This window comes from Mercenaria mercenaria, chromosome 1 (assembly GCF_021730395.1).
Source record: "Mercenaria mercenaria strain notata chromosome 1, MADL_Memer_1, whole genome shotgun sequence".
Lineage (NCBI taxonomy): Eukaryota > Metazoa > Mollusca > Bivalvia > Venerida > Veneridae > Mercenaria > Mercenaria mercenaria.
Genome location: NC_069361.1, coordinates 74,838,979 through 74,854,431, shown reverse-complemented (window position 1 = coordinate 74,854,431; position 15,453 = coordinate 74,838,979). Strand labels below are relative to the sequence as shown.

Sequence of the window (15,453 nt, the reverse complement as noted above, 5' to 3'; positions counted from 1 at the left end):
AACAAGGTCGGGTCATATACTCACCAAAATCTGCATTCGTTCCCCTTTTTTTGCTCTTTGGGTCCCGGGTTAACTAAACTCAAAACCATTTTTTTCCCTCTAAAAACGGGCCAGGGCGATTACTGAAAAATTAGTCACATCCGGGTAACTGCGCCCCCTCCCCCACGTGAATGTCATTTTAAAATCTCAAGTCAAAAAATATCCGGGAAACCACTAATTTCCTTTGAATCCACCAAGACTACAAGTTTTTCCACAAATTTTTGGGAAATTTCCCTCACACTAAATTTCATAAGAAAAATCTGTATTATAAAATTTTTGCCCATCTCTCAATGGTTTAGCAAAATCGAAATCATCATCTTGCATTGCATTCGTTACAGCAGATTTCTCCTTAATTTTAGTCAACTCACTATTTGCTGAATTTTCATTTCAAAAACTAAAACTTTTATTTTTTGTTTTTATTTTTTTTTCCCCCAAACTTCTTCTGTACCTGTTTGTTTCCTTTCTTTTTCCCCTTAAACCTTTCTTGACGTAATTCACCCGCATTTTTATTACCATTAGTATCAAATTTTTTTGGCAATATTGTTTTCCCCACTTTAAATTTCTTTTGCCCCTTTTAAAACTCTTACTACTTCTGCACATGCTTTTTGCTTTCCCCATAAAACCGTCCCCATTTTCATTTCCCCCAACCTGCTCAGAATCATTTCCCTTACCCCCTTTTCTTTGCTTTTTGCCCCTGGTTTAACTTTAGGGGAAATAAAATCATTTTGGGTTTTAAAACCGGCAATTCTTTTCATCATCACTAGTTTGTCATCAGGGTTTTAAATTTTCTACTCTTTTTGGGAATATTGCTTTTTTCCCAATTCTTTTTCCTTTTTAAAGTTTTCCTGACATTTGTGCGGGCCCTTTTTTTATTTTCCCTAAAAATTTTTTAAATCTTATTTCACTTAAACCCTTTCATTTTTCCCCATCTGTACGCTCTTTGTCGGCTAGTCTGAAAGGCCGGGTAAACCTCTTTCCCACTTTTTCCTTTTTCCCTCTGCATTCCCCAATTCCCGGGATCAATGTTCTTTCCTTTTGCTCCTCTTCAATTCACCCTTTTCCCCCTCCCCTAGCAACCATTCATCTTCCTCTTTCCCCTGAACCAAAACCCCAAAAAAAATTTCCCTGTAATGAGATTCTTCAAAGGGGAGGGCCTTTTTGAAAACACATCAACAACATTTTTTTGAAAATTTTATGGGAACTTTTCCCCCCTCATGTCCCAATGGCTTTTCCCCCAGAAAAATTTTAGATACAATGAATGTATATCAGAATTTTTCAAACATTTGACTGCTGCACGGGGAGTCCCGCAATAAAGCTCCCCTTTATATTTATTAAGTCCACTTCCTTCGTGCTTTAAACTGTTGATGCATCACTGTCCCCCTTCCTTTTCCTTCTCTTCTTCTTCAAAAAATTTGGGTTTGAAGTTTTGCTTTCGGTTTTCACTTCCCTTTTCCCTTTTCACTTTGCCATTTTGCTTGCAGTATTTTTTTGGGCCCTTTTAAATTTGTTTGCTGAAACTTTTTTTTTGTTTTCCATTTGGGGTTTTGGGTTTTTTTTGGGTTTTAACAAAACCGTCTTCAAAAACTTCATCTGAAATAGCTCAAAAACGAGGAGCTGCCTTCTTTGCAATATAAAAAAAATTTTTAGTTAACATGAACGAATCCTCAAAATCCCCATCGTCCCCCCCTTTTTAAAAAATGTTTCATGCCTTTTACTATTCTTTTTAAAAAATTCTTGTCTTTCTTTCTCCTTTTATGTTGTTAAACAATGTCTTTTCCCCCTTGGGTTAAAAGGAGAATCAAAAACCCGAACTTTTTTTTTTTCTTCTTACAAAAAAAAAACCTTTTCATCCAAAACCTTCTCAAAAACTGAAAGGGCTCTAATCTTTAAAATGTTTAGTGGTTTTGATCATTATCCACCAAGGTTATTTTCCCCGGTTCCGGTCCAAAGGGTCTAAAAGATGAGCCCTGTATTGCTAAATTTTGGTGTAGTTTCCGTTGCTCTTATTGGTTTTGGGAAACCATACTCAACAGGGGGTGCAAAATTTTTTGGGTTTCTCTAAATGGTTTAAAACTTTTTAACTTTTTTTTTCTGACTGAAACAAGGGGGCTTTTTATTATCCCGATTATTACAAAACAACCAAGTTTTTTTGAGTAAAACTTATCTTTAAAAGCTATTCAAATAGTGAAAAATAAAAGAGTCATCAAAACATCAGGGACAGATCCCTCATTTTTTAAAAAAAACTGATTTTCTGGGTTTTTTTTCAAAATTAAAAGGGAAAAGCTTTTGTTTGATCATCACATTTTAAACCTTTTCATTTAAAATTTCCGAGAAAAATTGATAGGGCTTACAGCAGCAACAGGTGTTTTATGTTTTTCCCTCTGGGGAATATATAAAAAAATTTTTGACTAGAAAAAATGAATTTACAGCTACTTTTTATCCCAAAATTTGCTTTTAATTTTTCGTTTTCCCTTTATTTTTAAAAAATTTACTCATTTTGTTCATCAAACACATTTTTGGTTTCCCCTGAATCTATCCAATCGTCAAGATCTTCCCTAAAAATGCCAATAATTTCGAAAACTCCGTACAAAAAATCTTCAAGCCCCATGGGTTTGTGTCCAAAAGCAACTTAGCAGTTGGGGATTCGTGTTATCGTTGTGACTTTCTCTCCCAGTTTTCAGTTTACTGTTTTTCACATTTGTCTTACTCACTAGTGTGTTGGCTTCATCAACATCTATAAAGTTATTTTCAGAATGCTCTTGTATAGCCTTTTAATTTTTCCCTTTTCCCCAAAAAAAAAATTTGAAAGGGGCCTTTTAAACCCTTACGTTTTTATGTGGAAAATTCGGAAAATCACTGAAAAGTGACTGACTTTCCCTTCCCCTTGTTGTTCTGAAAAAGGTTTTACCCAAAGGGCGTTTGCACCATTATACATATTTAAACCCTTTTTTTACTTTTTTAAATATCTTTTTCTTGCCTGCTTTATCCAGTTTGTTCAGTTTTTTTTCCAAAACATCTGTTTTTCCCAAAAAGTTTCCCCTTTTTCTCTATTTTCTAGTATTGATTTCATTTGAACTTCACACCGACTTTGAAAAAAACGACTTGTAAATGCAAACTTGACTGAGGCGACTTGAGGGAGCTTTTGTGAACTTGTTTGCTTTAGGAGAAAAGGGGGAATTTTGTCATCCTCAAAATCCAAACCCCAAAACAAAAACCCGGGATGTCTATTCCCCCCTTTAGAAGAAGAGGAACTTTTTCTAGAAATACTTTTCTCTGACGAATTTGTCTTTTTTTCTCCATCTTCGAAATTTTCATTTGAAGAAGGAGACATGTTATTAATGTCTTTTGAACAATCTTCTTTACTGCTATCCCCTTCTGAAATACTTTGATCTCCAGATTTTAAGTTTTCAAGTGATTTTTTAAAACTGAACCTCGGGCTTGTTATTTCAATCAAAGGCCAATTTTTTCTAGTATTATAAAATTTCCCTTTTTCAAGGGGATTCCCATGAGTCCCTTTAAAAGCGGCTTCACTGCTGATTTTTGATGAACCAGATGGGTTTGACCGCCACTGTGAACAAAATCAAGAGCCTGTGTGAAAGTAAAATTTTCGTACTCGTCTCCCTGTGGCTTATTTCCCCCATGGGTTTTTTATGTCCATGAAAAAATCAAACATCTTTGTCATTTGCAAAAAAAGATTTTAATTTTTGGGTTTTTTTAAATTTGAAAAAAGGCACCAGACAATTTTTCAACTACACTGATTTTATCATAGAAAATTAAACTACTTTAGGAACTAAGTTCACAAAACAAAAATTTTTTTCTTTTTTTTAAAGTTTTTTAACCCTTTCAAATAAAAGAAAAGCATCAGAAGCTTTTTAGGATTTGCCCTTTTCGGTTTCTTTGCATGAAAAACTATTTTCTGACGATACAGGGGTTTTCCCCAAATTTTTATCAAAAAAACATTTTCAATTTTTTTCTTTTGCTCCCCCTTTTTTCATTCCTTTGAAAAATTTCTGACACTGGCAAAATGGTCCATTTATGTTTTTTTTTGTTTTTTTACTCCCCGCTCTTCATCTAACCCAAATCATCATTTTTTTGAAAAACATGTCATCTCATTAACCATAAAATTAACCCAGTACAAGCAAAAAATCAAACTTTAAAACCTGTTTTTTCCTTAATATCTTTAAAATTTAATCCTTTTCCCTTTTGAAATATTTAAACCTTAACTCATTTTTCATTCAAAACATTCTTTTCCCCAAACCTTCTTTTTTTGGGGTTTGGTAGGTTTATTTTTTCAAACCAGTTCCCTTCCCAATTTTGGATGGGGGTTCCCGCTTTGGGAAACCAAGGGGTTCCTTACTCCTGTATCTTCTTACTATTTTAAGATTTTCCCCCGAGGTTCTTGATTTTTAAATTTTTTTTTTCATCTTAAAGTCAAAAGGACTAAAATTTTTTCTGAAACATTGTGGGCACTTTTTCTCGTTTTTTTATTTTTTTGATGCCCTTCATTTTCATTTACAGTCTTTTTTTTTTTTTTTTTTTTTTTTTTTTTTTTTTTTTTTTTTTTTTTTTTTTTTTTTTTTTTTTTTTTTTTTTTTTTTTTTTTTTTTTTTTTTTTTTTTAACCCTTTATTCACCTCATTAATTTTTTACATCAAAAGGCTGAAACCGGCATTTTCCCTTTTTGGGAGATCTAGCTATACTTGAGGGGTTTTTGAAAAAATCATTCATCAAAGTTTTTTAGGGTAAAACCCCAAGTATTTCCCTTCCTTATTTTTCCCTATGGCCCCTTCATCTATTGGGAGTAATAAATCAATATTTTCAAAAGTTCGTCTTTTTTTTTTAATGCCCTTTAAAAAGTTTTTTCAAAACCCCCCTCTGGCGGGGAGTTTTCCCAATCCTGAAAAAAAACCGTTACTTAGTCTTTTAAAATTTTCTGTCCCCAAACTTTAGAAAACAGATCCAACTGACGAGTTTTTAAAGTCTTATTTTTATTTAAATTTTTGAAATTTTTTATGCCCTGGGCCTTCGGGCAATTCAAATAAATTTTTTTTTTATTTACTTCCGATACTTCCAAATTTCAGAATCAAAGTCCTAAAAACATTGGGCTGCCCATTAATTTTAAAAAAATGTCCCGCCCCCTGTTTTTTCGCCTCTTATCTTTTTCTAACAGTGCAATGGGCCCTTCCTTTTCTAAAAAATTTTGCTTTAAATCATTTTGCGCTCTTTTAAACCCTTTACAAAACTCTTTTTTGAATCTTTCCTTCTTTTTAAAATTTTATTCTATATTCAATTTTTCCACTTCATCCATAAAATCCTAAACCCCATAAAATCAAAAACCCCGCTGCATCAACCCTTTTTTTTTAAAAATTTTTTTGAAACCCTTTTTTTTTCTGATTTCCTTTTCCCAAACAAATGTTTTGCTTTTTTTTAAAACTAATTTAAACATTATCGATGGGGGCCCTCCCATCATCCCACCAACATCAAAATTTAAGGGAAAACTTTTTCACTGCTTATTTTCCAAAAATTTTTTTCTTCCAGGAAAATCAAAATTTTGGTAAAAATTTTCACTGGGGCCCCCAAAATTTTTGATTTTCTAAACACAATTTTTTTTCCAACCTGCCTTCTCTCCATTTTTTTTGTTCTGAAAAAGATAACACTAATATAAATATTCAAAACAGCTGAAAGTAAAGGGAACTTATAAGAAAACATAAATGGAATATTTTCACTGACAATCAATGAGTCTTCATCCTGCCAAACTTTTGTCAAGAATCCTGTTAATATATGTGTGTTGCACAGCAAGAGAGTAAGGTTGGTCAAAGGTCAATTAACTGAACAATAAAGAAATACTTTAATAAGCGTTTTAAGGAAGATTTTCTGCTAAAATAGTTTACAAATTTTTTTTAATAAATAATCCCGGAAAAAACTATCAAAAAATCAATTTAAAAATTTTAAAAAAGACAAAAGTAAACTAAAACCTCCTCCCCTTTTTTGCTTTTTCGGGGGGGGGGAAAAAGAAAATTTAGTATTTAAGGGACCCCCCAGTTTTTTCCTGACTTTAAAATATAAACTTCATTCAAATATTCTGCCTCTCTAAACCATTGGATTTATAAAAAGGGGCCAAAAGGTTTTTAAAATAAAAAACTAAAAATTTATTTATTTTCATTTAAACCTAAAAAAAAATCAAAGCCCCCCACCCCCAATCCGTCTCTGTTTTCGGTTTTATGACTCAGGGGAAAAATTTTTTTAAAAAGTTTTTCAACACAAACCTTCAAGAACTTTAAAGTGTATTTTTCCTTTCGGGGAAGGACCCCTAAATCTGGGCCCCGCTGAGTTTTAAACCAAAAGAGAACACCTGTTTAAAACTTATATGCCAAAAAAAAACCTCTAAAGTTGTACGACCCTAAAGGGCCAAATTCACAATTTGGCTGAATAACTTTCCCCTAAAATTAATGTTTTTTAAACTGGGGTAAAAACTTCTGAGATACATGCGACACAAAGTTAGGCCCCTTTTTATGCCTTTTTTTAAAATAAATCAAAGGGGCCCTAAAACCCGGTCCCGGAAAGTGTGAGATCCAAAACAAAAACCCCCGGGGGCACAGTTTTTTCCTTTTGCTGTTTGATGACCCTGGGGGAAATACTTTCTGAAAAATGAACAAAACGAATTCGGGCGGACGGGACTGCAGACAACCCAAGGGGAATTCTAAGGGAAATTGGGCACAAAAAAGTCCTTTTTTAAAATTTTCAAGGGGAAAACAAAAGCATCCTTTTTTTTTGGGCCCTTTTTGGGTTTTTACTGGGCCCAAATTTAAAAACTGTGTAACAGTCATTTCCACCCTTCATAATAGTTTTTACTGAATAAGGTGTTATTTCTTTTCCCGTTCAAAATGGGGAAAAAAACAAAGGTTTTGTGGGGGGTATATTTAAGGGCATTATCCTTTTTTTAAAAACCGTTTTGATGTTTTTCCTTTTTAAAACAAGTAAGAAAAAAAAAAAGCACCAAAAAGGAAAGATTTTGGGGTTTTAATCATTTAAAAATTTCAAGTTTTTTTTGAATTAAATTTGTTTTATATTTGGTTAAGCTTCAAATAAAAAAAACAACCCAAAACCAATTTCCCCCCCCAATAAGAAACATAATGCTGGATTGACCAGTTCCTTCACCATTCTTAATGTACTGAATTCTTTTAGCTAATTAAATTTTTTTTCCACCTGTAAAATTGGGTTTTCTGAAAACCCTTATTTTTTTAACTTTCACCTGAATATAGACCCAAGGGGGGTGGTTACAATGACCCTTTGGGATCATACGACGTTCAACGCACAGATGGAAGTTTTTTGGGGTTTTTTCACTCACTGCTGCGGGGAAAAAACTTTTTATCTTATCTTTTCCCCTTTTGATTTTTTTGGTGTTTGGGGTGACCCCGTGCTTTAAAAGCCCTTGTATATTTTGCTTTATGAAAGAAAGTGAAAAATTTTTCCCGTAAAAAAATTTAAATTTTTTTTAGTATTAAAATAGTGCAAAAAAAAATGTCCCCTTTTTTTTTTTTTTCATTTTTTCTTTTCTATTTTTTAGAAAAGGTATTCCCAAAAAGAATATCCAGCTCTTGCCACAACATTGGGGTAAAACCCCCGACACAGCAACAGTAATTCCCCAAAATGCTACTCCCCAATTATGCATTCAGAAGCAAAAGATTTTTTAATCCTCCAATTTTTTCAGGTTCCTCATTTTCTTTTCCCGGGGAGTTTATGTGTTTCTTTCCCCTGGGAAACGTTTCAAAATTTCCCTGAGCTGTACAAGATGCCGGAACCCAACTTGGTCCACAAGTTTTATGTCCTAAAGTATTTTGCCAGGGGGACCACTCTGAAAAGGGATAAAAAACTGCCATCTCTGTTCGAAAAAAAATTTTAAACAGTCCCGTATTAAAAAAAATTAACATTCTCTTATTTTAAAAAATTTTTCTCAGTGTTTTCAGTACAAATGCTAGTTAAAACATAATTTTTCAAAAGAAATAAAACTGAAATAAAACTTAAACCCAAAACCATAGAAACACAAAAAGGGCCCCCCGATCCCTTCATAACTGCTAAAGGACAAAAAAAAACTCAGGTCACTGTGCACTGGACATATGACGTCCTGACCTCAAATCAATAATTATGGGTCATTTACCAGTCATAAGTGACCTCTGTATCAAATCAGATCTTAAACCAAAGCATTCTCTAGTTATTTGGCAAAAAAAGTGTTACTGGTTTGAATCAATGTGACCTTGACCTTTGACATACTGACCTCAAAATCAATAGGGGTCATCTGCTGTCAGGATCAATATCCCTATCAAGTTTCATGATCATAGGCCCAAGCGTCCGGAAACGGTTAAACTGTTCCGGGTCAATGTGACCTTGACCTTTGACATACAGACCATCAGGCCAACCGACATCTGCAAAACAATATACCCCTCCTTCTTCGAAGGGGGGCATAAAAATACAAATTACAAAGTTATTCATTCGACCCTATTATCATGCAGGAAAATTTAATATTGACAACACTTGTTGTAAACTGACACTCCCTGTTCCTGTTAAGCTGGACTAAAACCTAGTTAGATTTGATTTTCCATCAAACTGACACAATCATAGGCCATATGGAGACTTGGTGCAGGTAGACCCCAGGTGCCTCTTCAGGCATGGTTTCTTGCATAAACGGTCACCTAGGTAGAACCACAAACCTTTCATAAGCCCGCCCTAATGGCTTCAAAAAATGAACAAATTCTATGCACCAAGCAAGCTGTCCAATCCACAGCTTTGAGGAACAACTAACAGACCTCAAACCACTTGACCAAAGATGCCCCATGAAGTAACAAGTGAATGAAGTATTGCCATGCAATACAAAGTCCCCTACTGGAAGGCACCTAATTTTCTCTACTGCAGTATAACATAATGAACTGGTACCTGTCAATGATGTATAAACAATATTGTACTATACAATACAGTCGACATCGTACTTGCGACCACCTCTATTAAGCGATTTTTGTATTAAACGACCAGTCAAAATCCCTCCCAAACGTTTTCAGTATATAAATTCATTCCATTAAACGACTTTTTTATTAAACGACTAGCGACCACAGTAATGTAGTCCCGACAGGTAATATATTCGACAAAAGTATCTATTAAGCGACCGGGTACCAAAATTCTACCGGGCATTTCTTCATCTGTGTAATTAGCGAGTACATTTTGCACGTGACTTAATGCAATTAACATTTGTATCAGTCAAACTGACAAACAATCTAGCCATAATTTTCATGGTTTGTAGACTTGGAAAAGTGTTCACGATGTTGAAACAGATTTTGAAATCACATATTATGTTCATAATAAATACAGTTACATTAACAGTTAAAAATAACTTTCCTTTTCATCTGACTGAAATTCATTGAGACCATTCCATTAAAAGACGACTTCTTAGCAGTCTCTTGGGTGGTCTCTTAATACAATGTCGACTGTATATTATAACAAAACACTTGAATCTGTATATATAACAACCTACAAGTTGTTTTCGTATGGCATTTTTTTGGCCAATTATCAAACAAGAGGGTCATAATGACCCTGAATCGCTCACCTGAGTAAAATGGCAAACTGAAAAAAATATTAGAAAGTAGGTCAGTAGGTCACATTCATGGTCACTGAAAGTCAGTTTTAAGATCGGTGTGAAAAACTGTACATGTCATCCAAATTTCAAGGCTGTATCTTAAAAAACAAGAAAGTAGGTCAGTAGGTCAAAGTCACACTCAAGTGACCCCTAATCGCTTGGGGTCATCAGGTAATTATAATTAAACAGTCTAGGAAATATGATCTGATAATTTTTAAACTATTTATTCCTATATAACTCATATAACAAGTGACCCCCTGGGCGGTCACCCCAGGGACATAATTTGAACAATCTTGTTAGAGATCCACTAGGCAATGCTACATACCAAATATAAAAGGCCTAGGCCTTGAACTTTCAGACAAGAAGATTTTTATTTTTTCCCTATATACATAAGTCTATGTTAAATTTTCGGACCCCCAGAGCAGGACCTCTTTTCACCCCAGGGTCATGATTTGAATAATTTTGGTAGAGGACCACAAGGCAATGCAACATAATAAATATCAAAAGCCGAGGCCTTGCAATTTCAGGCAAGAAGATTTTTAAAGTTTTTTCCTAGATATAAGTCTATGTAAAACTTGAGACCCCCCCCCCCCCCCCCCCCCCCCCCACTCCCACTCCCCCGGGGCAGGGCCTCTTTTCACCCCAGGATTATAAAAATAATTTGAACAATTTTGGTAGAGGACCACAAGGCAATACTACTTACCAAATATCAAAGGCCTAGGTCTTGTGGGTTTAGACAAGAAGATTTTTAAAATTTTTTCCTATATAAGTCTATGTAAAACTTGGGACCCCCGGGGCGAGGCCTCTTTTCACCTCAGGGGCACAATTTGAACAATCTTCATTGAGGACCATTAGATGTCACATGCTAAATATCAAGGCTCTACACCTTAGGCCTAAAAAAAAACAAGAGGGTCATGATGACCCTGGATCGCTCACCTGAGTAATATGAGCTACATGTTTCAAATGTCAAACTGATGATAAAATATTAGGAAAGTCAGCAGGTCACATTCATGGTCAATGAAATTCAGTTTTACGATTTGTGTGCAAAACTGTGTATGTCATCAAAATTTCAAGGCTGTATCTTAAAAAACAAGAAAATAGGTCAGTAGGTCAAGGTCACAATCAAGTGACATCATATTACTTAGGGTCATCAAGTAGTTATAATTAAACAGTCTTGGAAATAGGATCAGATGATTTTTTAAGTATTTTTCCTATATAACTCACATAATAACTAAGTGACCCCAGGGTGGGGCCTCTTTTAACCCCAGGGGCATAATTTGAACAATTTTGGTAGAGGACTACTAGACAATGCATCATACCAAATATCAAAAGCCTAGGTCTTATGGTTTCAGACAAGATTTTTAAAGCTTTTTCCTATATAAGTCTATATAAAACTTGGGACCCCCAGGGCAGGGCCTCTTTTCACCCAAGGGGTACAACTTGAACAACTTTGGTTGAAGACCATAAGACAATGCTACAAACCAAATATCAAAGGTCTAAGTGTTGTGGTTTCAGACAAGAAGATTTTTAAACTTTTTTTCCTATATAAGTCTATGTAAAACTTGGGACCCCCGGGGCAGGGCCATATTTGAACCTAGGGGGATAATTTGAACAATCTTGGTAGAGGACCACTAGATGATGCTACACACCAAATATCAAAGCCCTAGGCCATGTGGTTTTGTACAAGAAGATTTTCAAACTTTTCCCTATATAAGTCTATATAAACCATGTGACCCCCGGGGCGGGGCCATATTTGACCCTAGGGGGATAATTTGAACACTTTTGGTAGAGGACCACTAGATAATCATCATGATGCTACACACCAGATATCAAAGCCCTAGGCCCTGTGGTTTTGGACAGGAAGATTTTTAAAGTTTTTCCTTTTGGTTGCCATGGCAACCAGAGTTCTGCATGGAATTCAATTCTTTGAACAATTTTGAAAGGGGGCCACCCAATGATCATTCCTTTGAAGTTTGGTGTAAATTTGCCCAGTGGTTTTCAAGAAAAAGATTTTTTTAGAAATTGTTGACGGACGACGGACATCAAGCGGTCACAATAGCTCACCTTGTCACTTCGTGACAGGTGAGGTAAAAATTCTTTGTTTCCGGTAACATGCTCATAGAAATTAGGGTAGGTAAGTCGGAATTTTTTTTTTTTTTTTTGGAATTTTTTTTTTATTAAGAGAGACTTTTCGGAAATTATTTTTGTGTCAAAAAATGAATACAAATAAGGGGGTTATGCCTTTAGAGCATCAGTAAGTTGATTTCTAACATCACTGACCATGTCTAAAGCATAGAAAGTGCAGTTTTGCAACTTTTTTTTAAAAGTTGAAAAAGATATTCTCCAAGGCCATAAAAACATTTAGGGTCGGGCCAAAATTTTAGGGTAGGTCAGGATACCGGAAACAAACATTTTTTTTTACGCCTTACGGTTTTGGACAAGAAGATTTTTTTAAGTTTTTCCTTTTGGTTGCCATGGCAACCAGAGTTCTGCATGGAATTCAATTCTTTGAACAATTTTGAAAGGGGACCACCCGAGGATCATTCCTGTGAAGTTTGGGGCAATTCTGCCCAGTGGTTTTCAAGAAGAAGATTTTTTTAGAAAATGTTGATGGACGGACAACACACGATGGACATTGAGCAGTCACAAAAGCTCACCATGAGCCTTTGGCTAAGGTGAGCTAAAAAGGTATCATATAAATTATTTATAGTAATAACAAAGGGAAATTTATCAAAAAAAAAAAAAACAAAGAAAAAAAATTCTATATAATATAAGTCCACAAGAAACTCTTTACCAGGTAGATATAGGTCAAATACACCTAAAAATAGGATGTAACATGCATGTTGTACCACAGAAAACTGGTCTCAATTTTTCTCTACAGCCAGTAATAAATAAGTTACAATATAATCTATTTATAGTAACAAAAAAGGAACATAATTCTAAAACAAGGGTGTCTCATGGTGGTGAACATTTGTGCCAAGTAAATTGAAAGTTACATCAAAATCCCTCCATGCATGAAGAAGAAACACTCCGAATAAAGTCATTCTTGAATTTGACATTTGACCTCTAAGTGTGACCTTCACCTTAGACCTAGGGACCTGGTTCTTGCACAAAACAATCTGTCTCAAGACAGTGAACATTTATGCCAAGTTACATCAAAATCCCTCCATGCATGAAGAAGAAATGTGCTGGACAAAGTCATTCTTGTATCTGACCTTTGTCCTCTATGTTGACCTTGACCTTAGACCTAGGGACCAGGTTCTTGGGCACGACACTCCATCTCATGGTGTTGAAAATTTGTGCCAAGTAATATTAAAATCCCTTTAAGGATTGTTGAGTTACAGACTGGACAGGAAAAAAGCCCTTTTGGCCTTTGACTTCCAAGTGTGACCTTGACCTTGCAGCTAATGGCCCGGGTTTTGCGCATGACACATTATCTCATCCACGGGAATATTTGTGCCAAGTAATATTAAAATCCTGTTTCGCAAAACAAAGTTACAGACCGGACACGAAAAAAAGTCCTATTGACCTTTGATCTCCAAGTGTGACCTTGAACTTTAAGCTAGGGTGTAAATCCTTTAATGAATGACAGAGTTATGGAATGGGCATGAAACAGACCCTGTTCATGCTATTTTAACATTTGACTGCCAAGTGTGACCTTGATCTTTGAGCAAGGGGTCTGAAACTTGTACATGACACATCATCTTATTATGAGGTACATTTGTGCCAAGTAATATTAAAATCCCTCCATGGATGGCAGAGTTATGGACCGGATAGGAAAAAAGCCTTTAACCTTTAACCTCCAATTGTGACCTTGACCTTTAAGCTAGGGGTCCCGATTTTGCACACGACATGTCGTCTCATCATGGGGAACATTTGTGCCAAGTAATATTAAAATCCCGTCACGGATGACAGAGTTATGGACGTGACAAGAAATTGCAGATGGACAGAAAGACAGACGGACGGAATGACAAAAATGATGGACAGACAGAAAAGTGCATTCCTATAGTCCCTGAAACTGGTTTTCAACCAGTAGGGAACTAAAAACTTTAGTTAACTTGTATACTTAAACACATACCTGCAGTTCATTAGAATCCTCTTTCTCCAGGCAAGTGATTCTGCAAGATGGTAATTTTGGTACATCTTCCTCTGGTACCAGCCAGGGTTCAAGCTCACGATACTCCTCTAATGTTATAATCTCATCTGACTGGTTCTTCTTTGAGGCAGCTAAAATAAAAGTTTTTGAGAAAGATGTAATAATTCTGTTAAAACAATGTAAAGATTCATTGTACAAGAAAATTGCCTGTGCATAGACTATATACAAAAAAAGACAGCCATATACAAAAATGACAGCCCTGCTCTTTTTATACACAAAATGGTAGTTACTGTTTTTATTAAGTGCGCAATACAAGGACTTTTTTTCCAGGTTTTTGGGATAGTACCATTTCCAGTAAAATGGGGAAATTTTGACAACATCAATATGTGTTAACCTATAAGATACTTCATAATTAAACAAATATGAAATCACAAATACAAGCAATATTGAAATCTTTGTACAAGAGGGCCATAATGGCCCTATATCGCTCACCTGCTATCATTGCACTTAAGGACAAGAAGGTCAAAAAATCATAATCAAGATCAACAACAAAGGGAAGAAATTTAACCAAAAAGAAAAAAAAATTCTACAAGGTACAGATTTGTCAAAATACACCTAAAAATTGGAGGTACCATCCATGTTGTACCACAGAAAAGTGGTCTCGGCTTTTCCCTACGGCCAATAATAAACAAGAGGGCCATGATGGCCCTATATCGCTCACTGTTATCATTGCACTTAAGGGCAAGAAGGTCAAAAAATCATAATCAAGATCAATCAGAAGAATAATGAGAAAATATAGTTTAAATTTTCCAGATATGTCAAAATACACCTAAAAATTGGAGGTACCATCCATGTTGTACCACAGAAAAGTGGTCTCGGTTTTTCCCTACCGCCAAAAAGGGGTTCAATAGTTACAGAGCGGAAGGGAAATTGCTAACCAACAGACAGACAGACGGACACCGAGGCGATAACATAATACGTCCCTTCAGGCTTATAAAAAGGAATCAAGATCTTATGGTGATACAAGTTGTGTGCAAGTTTGGTTAAAATCAAATCATAAATGAAGCTGCTATTGTGCAGACAAGGTCAAAATAGCTAATGTTGGCTCTTTCAGAGGCCATAACTCTGAAACCCATAAAGGAATCTGGCCAGTTCAAGAAAGGAACCAAGATCTTATGGTGATACAAGTTGTGTGCAAGTTTGGTAAAAATCAAATCATAAATAAAGCTGCTATTATGCAGACAAGGTCAAAATAGCTAATTTTGGCCCTTTCAGGGGCCATAACTCTGGAACCCATAATGGGATCTGGCCAGTTCAAGAAAGGAACCAAGATCTTGTGGTGATACAAGTTGTGTGCAAGTTTGGTTAAAATCAAATCATAAATGAAGCTGCTATTGTGCAGACAAGGTCAAAATAGCTAATTCTGGCCCTTTCAGGGGCCTTAACTCTGGAACCCATAATAGGATCTGGCCAGTTCAAGAAAGGAACTGAGATCTTATGGTGATACAAGTTGTGTGCAAGTTTGGTTAAAATAAAATTATAAATGAAACCACTATCGTGCAGACAAGAAATTGTTGACGGACGCACAGACTGACGACGGACGAAGGGTGATCACAAAATTTCACCTTGTCACTATGTGACAGGTGAGCTAAAAAAACAAAGGATTTAATTCATGAAATGTTGGTGTGAGAGTT

At 35.4% G+C, this 15,453-nt stretch overlaps 1 protein-coding gene across 1 annotated transcript in view; it reads right to left on the bottom strand.

Moving 5' to 3' along the window:
- Positions 1-1,058: 1,058 nt before the first annotated feature.
- The window catches only part of LOC123533771 (Fanconi anemia group M protein-like), a 35,170-nt gene continuing 20,775 nt past the window's right edge, over positions 1,059-15,453 (bottom strand). Inside the window, exons 12-13 of the mRNA XM_053518813.1 lie at positions 13,742-13,890; positions 1,059-1,136 (exon numbers count right to left, since the gene is read on the bottom strand). Coding sequence (XP_053374788.1) covers positions 1,059-1,136; positions 13,742-13,890 — 227 coding nt within the window. The remainder of the gene's footprint in view (positions 1,137-13,741; positions 13,891-15,453) is intronic.